This window comes from Schistocerca serialis, chromosome 4 (assembly GCF_023864345.2).
Source record: "Schistocerca serialis cubense isolate TAMUIC-IGC-003099 chromosome 4, iqSchSeri2.2, whole genome shotgun sequence".
Classification (NCBI taxonomy): Eukaryota; Metazoa; Arthropoda; class Insecta; order Orthoptera; family Acrididae; genus Schistocerca; species Schistocerca serialis.
In genome coordinates this window covers 382,551,025-382,564,463 of record NC_064641.1, presented here as the reverse complement: position 1 = coordinate 382,564,463, position 13,439 = coordinate 382,551,025, and the positions used below count along the sequence as shown (strand labels likewise).

At 44.1% G+C, this 13,439-nt stretch overlaps 1 protein-coding gene across 1 annotated transcript in view; it reads right to left on the bottom strand.

Moving 5' to 3' along the window:
* LOC126474866 (calmodulin-binding transcription activator 1) overlaps positions 1-13,439 on the bottom strand; it is a 1,815,894-nt gene that overhangs the window by 321,640 nt on the left and 1,480,815 nt on the right. Inside the window, exon 8 of the mRNA XM_050102346.1 lies at positions 6,650-6,721. Within this exon, the coding sequence (XP_049958303.1) occupies positions 6,650-6,721 (72 nt within the window). The remainder of the gene's footprint in view (positions 1-6,649; positions 6,722-13,439) is intronic.

Sequence of the window (13,439 nt, the reverse complement as noted above, 5' to 3'; positions counted from 1 at the left end):
TCTTTGACCGGTCACGACTTGCCTGCTGTGCGAAGGAACGAGCCGCTAGTGGCTGGCCCCACCTAACTCTGCTCTGTCACGTACTGGCTCCATTTCTGCTGTCTGGACTCCACACATAAGAATAACCGAAAAAAAACAGATCTCGCTGATTTCTCACCTCGCCTCAATGCACTGTATAAAAATACAACGATCCCCCCCCCCCCCCCCTCTCTCTCTCTCTCTCTCTCTCTCTCTCTCTCTCTCTCTCCTTCCCCCTCAACCCCAATGTAACGTTCCCAAAAAGGTTACGTGAAACAGTTAACTTCACATGGAACGTGGAAAATCATGTGACATTTCAGTACAACCACAGAAAAAATACTATTCACTTCCAAACAGAAGCTTTATTTGCCAACCGATAATAAGAAACTACAGCCCTGAAATTCGGGAGACGACTGTCTTTGGTTCAAATGGCTCTGAGCACGATGGGACTTAACATCTGTGGTCATCAGTCCCCTTGAACTTAGAACTACTTAAACCTAAATAACTTAAGAACATCACACACATCCATGCCCGAGGCAGGATTCGAACCTGCGACAGTAGCGGTCACGCGGTTCCAGACTGAAGCGCCTAGAACCGCACGGCCACACCGGCCGGCCGACTGTCTTTGTTCGAGAACATCACACAGGGTGTGTCAAAAAGAATTATCCGATTTGGCACGTCTATATTTCTGAAAATAACAAACATATACAATGAATTTTGTTTTTGGATGAACAGGAAACTCAAAAAGTCTTTTTTCATACGTTTTCATAGGTGTTCAATATGCCCCCCTCCCCCCTTGAGACGCACAGCATATGTCAATGCAGTATTCAAATTGTTGCCACACTGCAGCGAGCATGTACTGAGTTGCAACTTCTACACCTGCTGTTATGCGATGTCTCAGTTCATTCACTGTTGTCGATAACGGAAGCACATAGAGTCTTTTATAAACCCCCGAAAGAATTAATCGCATAGAGTCAGGTCTGGTGACCCTGGAGGTCAGTAATGTAAGGCTGAATCATTTGGCCCAGTGGGACCGATCCATTGTGCAGTAATCCTTCCATTTAAAAATTCCCGCACTTCCAGATGCAAGTGTGGCGGTGCCCCATCCCGTTAGCGAATGAAGTCGTTCGAATCAGTTTCCAACTGTGGAAAAAGAAAGTTCTCAAGCATATCGCGAGATGTGCTTCCTGTAACAGTGTTCTCAGCGAAGAAAACGAACCGCACACCTTTTCCCGCGAAACTGCACAAAACACATTAAATTTTGGAAATCCCCCTCATGTTGTACAGCGTCATACGGTTGTTCTGTACCCCATATTCTCACATTGTGACGGTTCACCATTCCATTTAAATGGAATGTTGCCTCGTCACTAAACACTAAGCGTGGAAGAAAACTGTCATCCTCCATCTCGCCAAGAACGAAATTACAGAACTCCACACGTTGTTGTTTGTCACCTTCACGAAGAGCTTGCAGTAGCTGAATATTGTATGCTTTCTTGTGTAAACGTCGATACATTACACGCCAGACGGACATCGGGGGCATGTTGAGCAGTCTAGGTGCACGGCGAACGGATTTCTACGGACTGCTTGTGAAACCATGGCGGATGCGTTCGACGTCTGTGTCAGACAATCGGGAACGGCCTGGCGATTTGCTTTTACACAGACAATCTGTTTCTCGGATTTGTTCATGCCACAGTCTACTGCTCTGTGCTGTAAGAGGATTCACACCATGCCTAGTACGAAGTCACGCTGAACAGTTATTACTGACCCGCACTGCGCAAAACCTAGAACACAAAACGCTTTCTGTTGTCCTGACACCATTTTTACTCAAACTGAAGTGGATACACACTGATGCTAACTAGCGGGAACCATGTAAAACTCGAGAGTTTGCTCTTTCCAACAGTAAGTTGTTCACGCACATATCTAAAATAATATTACAGTTACGATTTTTTTAATCGGATGATATTATATATCTACGGTTGTAACTTTACACTTTCTTTTTTTGCAAGAGAAAAGAATTTATAGTTACTCTTGATCAGCAGTAGGTAACTCTCACGTTCTGGAATTAATTAGCTGTGGCGATTTGTTACTAACGTGCCAGCTTTCCTAAAGCATTGTTCACTTGGTGCGCTTGTTGCTAAGATTTGTAAGATACGTCTTGCAACTCCATCTAGTCTTGGTAGATACTTTTCAGATCTTTTCCATCACTATAAAATAACATGATCGTCACTGGGATGCATTACATGTAGAGATCTACTTAATCGGCTGCGTAGGATTTGTTTTCTTTCAGTGCTTGACACGATCTTTCTTTCTCGATGGCGATGATATTGCACTTGAAGCCTCTATGTTAATAAACAAAAGACAGAGAATTAATACAGAACTGATGTGGAAACCATGAAACGTACCCGGAAAAAATGTGTTTTAGGTGACGAAATCGAATTTTAATAATCACATTTAGCTGTATGAAACTATGCAATAACTATACAAAAATAATGATTAACGTTAAATGTTGCACGTGAATAACTTGCACGTAATTTTTGCACACAGTTAACAATTTCCTGCTTGTCATTTATGCCAAGCACATTGTTATCACGGAAAGACTGCCAAAAGAACGTAGTAGGTCCATGTTTGGGGGTAATTGGAACCTTCTCACGCAGAATAATCAGAGCTCGAGTTTTAATCCCTCGTAGCTAGTGCTAAAAATTCAAATCTGTTACTACACATCAATGACACTAGTTAATTAGAAATCTATCCTATCCTTGTCCCATGATAAAACAGTAGTTGCAACTGCAGTAATTAAATTCACCTCACACTCATTGTCATCGACGCTGCAGATTTGTTGAAGTTCGTAAAACCAAAGAAAAAGTAACTGGACTGTAGCTCCTCTTTCGTATTTTAATTCATCTGTGGCCCTTTTAAATGGTTTCAGGAAACTGGTAATTTGTGGTAAGTTCCTATGGGACCAAACTGCTGAGGTCACCGGTCCCTAGGCTTACCCACTACTTTATCTAACTTACGCTAAGGACAACACACACACCCATGCCCGAGGGAGAACTCGAACCTCCGACGGGGGGAGCCGCGCGAACCGTGGCAAGGCGCCCACAGACCGAGCGGCTACCCCGTGTGGCTAATGGCTAATTCGTCCTGCAAGCTCATCACAGATCCCTGCAATCCGTAAGCTGCATTTTTTTCCGTCAGCAAAGCAGCAACTACGTTATACTGAGCGTATGAAGACTCCAGCACAGTCCACAAGCTTTTCCATCGTGCGCTGATGTCTTGTTTCAAAGATGACGAGAGGCCACTTTTCTTCTCTACCGTACAACGAATTTTGCAGTATTTATTGTTGCTGCTATGGTCGGGGTATTATATAAGAAGAATCTATCTTAGTCAAAAATCTGTCTTTGTGTTGTATTTGTATAGTGGGTAGCACAAGGAAGCCTTTCGTGATTTTCCAAAGCTATTATAATATTTGCAAACTGGTTGCAAATTATTCAGCATGTCCGGCGAATGTTCCAGTCATCCTCTCTTCTTTTTCTTTCATACCATTTACTCCTGTCTTCTTAACGTCCGGAATTTAATTCGAAATAAAACATTATTCACAAGAGAACAATCTGTGTTTACGTACTGTGCTTAAACGTCAAATGAGGCACCCGATTATGCGAATCAGTCAACATATCAACTGTCGCAGCACATGTTTTATTAATAAGTTACATAATTACGGAATCCTATGCGCTGTTTCCAATTGCATCAGCTGTTCTCTGACATGTGCACTTGCAGAAAATGATGTGACATTACATCTGAGACGGCTACAGTCGCAGGTTCGAATCCTGCCTCGGGCATGGATGTGTGTGATGTCCTTAGGTTAGTTAGGTTTAAGTAGTTCTAAGTTCTAGGGGACTGATGACCTCAGATGTTAAGTCCCATAGTGCTCTGAACCATTTGAACATCTGAGACGCTGACTTCCTCAAACAGCATCAAAAGGCGAAACTTCCTCGCAGAATAAAACTGTGTTCCGGACCGAGACTTGAACCCGGGACTTTTGCCTTTCGGGGCAAGTGCTCCACCATCTGAGATACCCAAGCACGACTCACGCCCCGTCCTGACAGCTTTAATTCCGCCAGTACTTCGTCTCCTACCTTCCAGGAGCGCTAGTTCTGCAAGGTTCGCAGGAGAGCTTCTGTGAAGTTTGGAAGGCAGGAGACGAGGTATTGGAGGAATTAAAGCTGTGAGGACGGGGCGTGAGTCGTGCTTGGGTAGCTCAGATGGTAGAAAACTTGCCTGCGAAAGACAAAGGTCCCGAGTTCCGAGTCTCGGTTCGGCACACAGTTTCAATCTGCCAGAAAGTTTCATATCAGTGCACACTCCGCTGCAGAGTGAAAATCTCATTCTGGGAGCATCAAAAGGTGTCACATCTTTAGCACTCATTGGAACAAACTTGCTCTCATACTATTCTTTGTTACTCCCGGTATGCCTCAAAGGTGCTGGTTGTAGTCGTGCAGCCATGAAGCCACTTTCAGCGACTTTGGAGTCAAACATTGCTGTGCGTGCAGTCTATCCAGTTAGGCTGTGATCGTTCTATTTCGCATTTTATGCCCTTTTACTCCGTCATGCAGGACTCTATGAAATGTATCATTTTAGTAAATAAATTACAAGTTGTATAAACTTTCTAACAAACCTGGAAATGAAACGAACTCTACACCTTACTGTTCTGTCAAACTACGGTCTGTTGGTTTCAGTAACACATGTAATGAAGAATAGAGTTAATTAACAAACAAAAAATTGCTAATTAGAAATAAAAGAACAAGAACTGTAATGAATATCTACGAAAATACCTATTTCCAGGAACTTTGTGTTCAGATCTAAGAAAATATATCTTTCCAGGAACTTTGTGTTCTTATTGTAATTTTACTTTCCATTTTCTTGCACTGAGCGAAGCTAACTAATTTATTACGCCAGTGAAGTCAATTTTAAATGCTGTGACGTATTCTATCGATAAGGTAACTAAATTTGAGTCTATTTTCATACATGCTCAGCGTTAAGTTATTTTTTTATCTAATTTACTGAAAATTCGTTCACAAATACTGCAGTCAATGTTGTTGTCATATATCTGCATCTACATCTACATACATACTCCGCAATCCACCATACGCTGCGTGGCGGAGGGTACCTCGTACCACAACTAGCATCTTCTCTCCCTGTTCCAGTCCCAAACAGAACGAGGGAAAAATGACTGCCTATATGCTTCTGTACGAGCCCTAATCTCTCTTATCTTATCTTTGTGGTCTTTCCGCGAAATGTAAGTTTGCGGCAGTAAAATTGTACTGCAGTCAGCCTCAAATGCTGGTTCTCTAAATTTCCTCAGTAGCGATTCACGAAAAGAACGCCTCCTTTTCCTCTAGAGACTCCTACCCGAGTTCCTGAAGCATTTCCGTAACACTCGCGTGACGATCAAACCTACTACTATCTCCCAAAAGCTATTTTGGCGTTTGTACAATTATCTCGTAACCCACACACTCAAAAACCCTCAAAATATCATAATGTGAAGCAGTGTCACTGCTCTTACCACCTATAATACTGCACGGAGTAGCGGAAGAATTCCACTGTTACACATGAGCGAGTTGTGCAATGTGGAGGCGGCATCTGTGTGTACCAAGCGAACTGTTGCCACATAAACAATGTTAGCAACAGACGTCTGTTCGGGAGTAGTCGTTCCTTCATGACGCTACTTGGACGAAATGACAGTGTGACAACAGCGAGCGTTTACAGTCGCGGGCCGATGGAAAGCCTTCTTCTCGCAGGCAGAAGATAGGAACACGACGCCCGACCGGTAGAAGTCTCCTATCTCTCGCGGTTCATTGGTAAGCCGTCTTCTGTTTCTCTTTTTCGGGGCATATTTTGTAACCTCTCCGTACCCGTGACCTTGGCGCTAGGGATATCGCCACGCTCTCCGTACGGCCCTGATTACCTATTTCGTCAACATTAGGTACTATTTCCGATGGACTGTTCTCATTAAGATTAAGTACTTTAACGGAATAATGCCATCCAGATAATTCTGGGGACAATGAAGTCCGTACTAAAAAGCAAATCCCTGTCGGTTCAACATTATGGCGAACGAATGATCCAGATGTCTCCATTCTTTAAACGTTCATTTACCTGGGCATTTTATGATACGTACACGAATTGCTGTTTCGTATTTGGTTGTGGGCAAGTAAGATGTACAGTGGTCGACTTCGTCGAATCTCTTGATCATTTGTTGCAGTGCTATTTGTATTTTATCATTAGGTCTGGCATAAAACAGCCCTGTTTTCCATGTACATCAAAGCAATCTGTAACTCTTAGGCACCTGTCAGCTAAGACGTTCACTGAAACTAACCGATAGTTCAAATTACGACATATTTTAACATAAGCTGATATGCTGTTCTACATACACGTTAAAGTATTAACAGCTGTGGCAGCACCATGCGGAACATGCATAAAATTATTCCACTAAAGACTGTTACAGTGACAGACGATTACTATATACGACTCAGTCGCAGCTTTATTCTGCCGAGTGGTACGCTAAGTCCATGCTGGAGGTTGTACCCGCGAAACGAGATAGTCGCATGTTGCGGGTAGCGCGCAGAGCAATACTCACTTGCAGTAACCAGTAGCAGCGCCGGTGGAACGTTGGCAGGATGGCCGAGTGCACGTAGCAGCCGTAGATACACTGCCAAAGACAGAAGCCCCGTGTTATCACACTAGCATGACATGAAATGAGTCGCTTTTACAAACTATTTTGGGAGAGATTATAAATTAACTTGCATGCAACGGACAAAAAGCTTCCGCACTGCTGAAAGGTGATACTTACAGTAACACATAACATTAACATTCTACTTTAAATTAGTCATGTTGTTCTTTTGTTATTTTTTTAAGTGCACATATTTCCCAAACTGTCACCTTCTTAGGGGCGTTTCAGTTGGTGCCGGAGGCCAGTTTTATTCAAACATTGGGCACTGGAAATACTCTGTTGCACTCCAATGTATACTGTAAATGGAATGATACGCCCTACAGTGAAAAAAAGTAACACGAGGACAGTATTATTGTATACTGGACGGTTGCAAAGCCAGAACGTTGCAAGGGATCAGCGAGCAGAGAGGAACTGGCAGTTGCCCCGAACGAAAATAAATGTGACGTACGGAGCATAACTGGCGATGTCTGCCTGTGTTGGTGCATGACTCTTATTCTCCTGAAATTCTATTTGGAGATTCCAAGAGAATAACGAGAAAGGTTGGTAACTGAAAGTGCAGTCCGTCTAAAATGACTAAAGCTGTTGATGCAGTTCAGAAAAAGAAGATGGGTTGTAAGAAGGCCTGTACAGAGTTTCATGTTGATCCTATGAAGCTACCACATTGTGGGTATGTTGACTGCTACATTTCACTCGCAGTTTCAAATTGTCACAGACATTATCCATGATTTAAGATTGGGTGATTTGGCGGGCCAGTTGATGTGCGATGGTATTTTTGTCAAACCACATACGTATGCGTGGAGTCCTGTGAAGATGGGCGTTGTCATCTTGGAAGATAGTAGTGTCCACAGAATAATCATCACTAAGATGCAAAAGGAGGGCAACACTTGCTCACCCGGAATGTTGAGTTAAGTATCGCCGGCCGAAGTGGCCGAGCGGTTCTACACGCTAGAGTCTGGAACCACGCGACCGCTACGGTTGCAGCTTGAATCCTACCTCGGGCATGGATGTGTGTGATGTCCTTAGGTTAGTTAGGTTTAAGTAGTTCTAAGTTCTAGGGGATGACCTCAGAAGTTAAGTCCCATAGTGCTCAGAGCCATTTGAACCATTTGAATTAAGTATCCTGGTTCGTTATCATGGTAAATTGAATGAGGAGTCCAAGTCATGGTACGGAAAACACCCCCAAAATACCAGAAAACCACTTCTAGTCTGAATTACACCTGGCACATGGCAGTTGATGCAATCGAGACACTATTTAATTTGAAAAGAGGCATTATCGCGACCCATCGGACCACAGTACTAGTATTCAGTCAGCTGGCCCACTGAAGACATGTAACTATTTATGCACTCTGATCAAAGGACTTTACCGAGACACCAGATTCCAGAATGTCCACAGCTTGCAGGCCACTTCTCAAAAATGGTTCAAATGGCTCTGAGCACTATGGTACTCAACTGCTGTGGTCATCAGTCCCCTAGAACTGAGAACTACTTAAACCTAACTAACCTAAGGACATCACACACATCCATGCCCGAGGCAGGATTCGAACCTGCGACCGTAGCAGTCGCACGGTTCCGGACTGCGCGCCTAGAACCGCGAGACCACCGCGGCCGGCAGCAGTCCACTTCTCCTTGGAGATTGGTTGAGCTGGACTCGTATTCACAGACAGCAGCAATTCCGACTGTCACTGACAAGGCGAACCCTGTCAGTTGGGATCTTTTTACGACCACAGTTCTTAGACGTTGTTACATGGCTAAGAGTGGTTCAAACTTCCTTGAAGACACACTGGACATTTCGCGTTAATACACAAACGTTATGTCAACTTCATTTACAGTGTGGTCATAGACACACAAAAACATGATAGCTCTTGACGAAATAGTTCAGGATGAACGGCCGGATGTCAGTGACCCACGGGCACAATATTTCGGCAAGTGACCACGTTGCCATCTACAGGTGCGCTGAAGAACTCAACGTTTGGGGGATTCCGCACAAAGGAAGGCCACCGGAGGTTAAACATCAAAATTCGAGCATATATCAGAGAGACAACCTTCTAATGCTCCTTGCATCAATCTCAGGACTCAATTTTGAACCCATTCCTAATTCCGTACCTATCACAGAGATCATCAGTTCATTGGAAAAGGTTGCTGCACGATTTCCACCTGGAGCGGTTGATAAAGTACGTCTCTAAATCTGTCGTGCTCTCGTGCGAACAAGATCTATGACACTGAAAATCTCTAGCAGGGAAAGAGAAGCCTTACGATAACTAAGTCACATCCAGATACCCTTGCCTTAACAGCCGACAAAGGCAGCGCAACTGCGGTCCTATCTCACCAGCATTAAAATGAGAAAATGTGCGGCCTTTTAGAAGGCTTCTACCAATAGGGTGGAGAGGAAGACCATCGTGCTTCTGAAAGAATCCGCCTTGCCAGACGAGGTTGTTCAGAAGGTACGAGAAGAAGCACCAGTTCCACTGAGTCTTTACAAGAATCATTAGTACTTCGTCAGAAATCTGACGTAGAGACTACCAGCCTTCCAAAGCATGTGTTGACGTCGACACGCTTTCTTTTCGACGGTGGCTACTACGAGCAGACGGAAGGAATAGCATGGGGAGTCCACTTTTATCAGTTGTCGCCAACATGTACATGGAACATTTCGAGAAGAGAAACCTGGAATCAGCCCAATGGATACCTTCCTGTTTCTTCCGATATGTAGACGACACCTTCGTCATATGGCCACTTGGAAGAAAGAAGCTGAATGACTTGCTCATACATCTCAATACCGTACAAAAGAACATAAACTTTAGCATGGAAGTTGAAGCGGATGGAGTGCTCACCTTTCTGGATATCCTGGTAACAAGAAGAGCGGACGGCATATGGGACACACAGCATGTACCGACAGAAGACGCACAACAATCTATACTTACATGCAGGCAGCTGCTACTACCTGGTACAGAGAAATAGTGTGCTCAAAACATTGGTACATAGGACTTGCACCCTCACTGACAATGAAAGTACCAACTAAGAAGTTGAACATCTGATGGCGGTGTTCCAGAACAACGGCCACAAGGAGTGGCAAACAGTGAGAGCTCTACGTCCTAGACCCACTACACGAACCTTGGAAACAGACGTGGAACCTCCTAGGGTGCAGCCATTGAATTTATTCTTTTTGTGGCCCATTATCCAGAAACAACAAGTGAAAACGATCTTCTGAACAACAGCAAAAAAGGCTCAGTAGTGTCAAAGACGACGGAAATATTGGGTCTGTCAGATAACCTGCCCATGTAGCAGGACTTATGTAAGTCAGAAGATGCGTACTGCAGAAGACTACTGACGAGAACACTAACGGTACACCAGATTGCAGCAGCCTATCAAACTGGCAGTCGCGAAACTCTGCGTATTGGAAGTACACGGAATGGATTACGACCGCATTAAGGCTACGTCACAGACTTGTAACTTCTAGCATCGTGTTACCGAAGCATCTACCAAGATTTGAGTAAGGCAGCCGCTGATCAATCGTGACAACGACTTCATTCTTAGTAAGTCCTTATACCCGGGATAAGTCTGATTAAGAAGAGGAAGGAGGCACCCCACAACGAACTGACTTCGGAGACAGATGGAGAAACAGCAGAGGTGCCGCCAGCACGTGTACCTGAGCGTGAACCTAGTGCGACGCAATGTGTCGGAGGGATTAGTGAGGGAGGAGATTCCGAGCGCGGACGGCATACGAAACAGCTGATCGGATGGAGGGGGGGGGGGGAGGCAAGAGAGAAAAGCGCCGCGCCGACACCCCAAGTGCTCAACTGATCAGCGCACCTGATGTGATGGCAACATTTTCGTTTGCCTACATATTGTGTTCGTTGGACACTGACATTCGGCCGTTCACCCGCAAACTATTTCGTCAGGAAGAACGCCGGGAGAAGTCGTACAATCAGATGGTAACTCTTTTCTGTCATTCCGTCACGTCTCGACGTCGACCCGTTCTACTGCATTGATTCTATGCAACCGACTGCTACATGCACACAATTTTGCTGCCATAACTTCTTACATCGGCGGTGGAGCTCAAACGACTGACTGGTAATACTTCCAAGCCATTTATGGAGTTCTTTTAACAGGGTGACCAATATTTTTTTTCGGTGGGCTTATATTCAATTAGAAATTGATATAACCAAGGAAACATTATTCTGGAGTTCTCCTTATCATCATCATCATCATCATCATCATCTTCAGTGTTCTACCCATGGGCAGGTTGCAAGTAGGCTGTTTAGGTTTTTTTATTGGTAACGCCACCTCTGTATGAAAATCACTGGCTGTGCTGTGTGCAGTCTGTGGCTGCTTTGCATTGTTGTAATACTCGCCATTGTAGTGTTAGGCAGCTGGATGTGAACAGCGCGTAGCGTTGCGCAGTTGGAGGTGAGCCGCCAGCAGTGGTGGATGTGGGGAGAGAGATGGCGGAGTTTTGAAATTTGTCATGAACTGCTATATTTATATATGATGATATCAAGGTAAATACATTGTTTGTTCTCTATTAATATCTTTCATTTGCTAACTATCCCTATCAGTAGTTAGTGCCTTCAGTTGTTTGAATCTTTTATTTAGCTGGCAGTAGTGGCGCTCGCTGTATTGCAGTAGCTTTAGTAGCGAAGATTTTTGTGAGGTAAGTGATTTGTGAAAGGTATAGTTTACTGTTAGTCAGGGCCCATTCTTTTGTAGGGATTATTGAAAGTCAGATTGCGTTGCGCTAACAAAATATTGTGTCAGTTTAAGCACAGTCCTGTAGAATTGTTCAAAGGGGACGTTTCAAGGTTTCCACTTGGTGACTCTCCATGATGATCTGCCTTCTGTCATCCTCTTCAGGTCCGCATAATTTCCGTTTCCCTTGGTGTCGTCTATGATTTTGTATCTCCTCCTTCCTCTCAGTCTCCCAACACAAACCAGTCCTTCGAAAGCGTCTGTTAGCAAGCAAGAAATGTCCCATCAAGTTCTTCTTCCCTTCTCCTATAACTTGCACCAGTCTTCTCTTCTCGCCAAACCTTTACAATACTCTTTCGTTAGTCACTCTTTCACTCCTGCTTATCCTTTCCATTCTCCTCCACATTCCCATCTAAAATGATTCTAGCATTTTTTTCATCCTCTAGTCTCAGTGTCCATGTTTCTGCCCCATTCCAGACAAATCACTTGCCAACTGTTTTTCATCTAGTTTGCCACATAATAATCTCTTCCTTCTATTGAATGCCTGCTTCGCTATAGCTGTGCAAGTTTACACTTCCTGATGACATATCAAGTCTTCAGTGATCGTACTTCCAAGATATTTAAATGCTCTTAGCTGGTTAATAATATTTCGTCCTATCTTAATATTTGCCAGTCTCCTCCCTTTGCCGATCACCATACTATTTGTTTATGGTGTATTGAATCTCATCGCACATTCCACACAAGCTTCATTCAGATCTTTTAGCGTTTTATTTACAGTTAGTTCCCTTTCTGCCACTAATACCATGTCATCAGCAAATCTAATACGTTCTATTCTGCTTCGTCAATACAGACTCCAATTTTTGCGGCCAAGTCTTTCGCAATAATCTCTTCCAGGCATAAGGTGAACAACAAAAAGGGAGAGGAAAACAACGTTGCATGACACCGCTCTCCATGCTTTTTCCTTCCGACATTTTATTTCTAATCCTCATTTTTACTTTTTGTTGTACGAGGGAGGACCGGAAAGTAACGCACATTAACTTTTTCTCTGCCATGGTACTGCAGCTGGAATGTTGAAATTTCACGATGATCTAGTTTGAAGTTTGCGATACAGACGGTATTTTGTTCTCACGTGCAGCTCTAGCGAGACAAGCATGAACTAAGAAACAAACAAGGCGCGTATGTTAATGTCAGGTTGTGAAGAACACCGAAGATTAGTTCGATATTTGTGGCTCAGAGGGCATAAACCGAGTGAAATTCGCAGGAACATGGATGGCGTGTAAGAGGATGAATTATGGATCTTAGAAATGTCTCCAGGTGGTGTGCATTTTTCCAAGAGGGCCGTGTGAACATTAGTGGGGCCGGTAATAGCTGCAATCCCGCAGAATGTCGGAGCTATTGAGGTAGCGTATCCAACTGCGAGCCTTGTCACAGCAGTTCAACTTTTCCTATGGTGCAGTGTACTATAGTGTTCATGAGACGTTAAATTCCGTAAAGTGCCTAAGAACCTGACAGGCAACCACTAGGGCCAGCGAATTATGACAAGTTTGGTTCACTTAATGCGTTACGCCGCATAGGGCACAAGTTTCTGACAGGAATCGTCACTGGTGATGAGCCATTGGCGTACCACTACACGCCCGAAACCAAGCACACCTCTTAAGGAGTGGAAACACGCTGGTTCTCCAACACGAAAAAATCTGCTAGGAAAGTACTTATGACGGTGTTCTGGGATATGCACGTTGTGTTACTGGTGGACTTTGCTGAACACGGAACCACTGTGATTGCTTCATCTTACATTAAAACTCTGGTTAAGCTGCGTTGTGCCCTTCGTGACAAACGCCATAAAATTAACGCCCACGGTGTCAAACTTCTTCATAATTATGCTCGCCCCCATGTTGCTACTCCTGTTTGTGAGAAAATCGCCAAATTTGGGTGGGAGGTGCTTCAATCCGGACCCTGCACCGTCGGACTTTCATCTGTTTGGTTCCATGGAGAAATATCTGTCCGGCCAACCTTT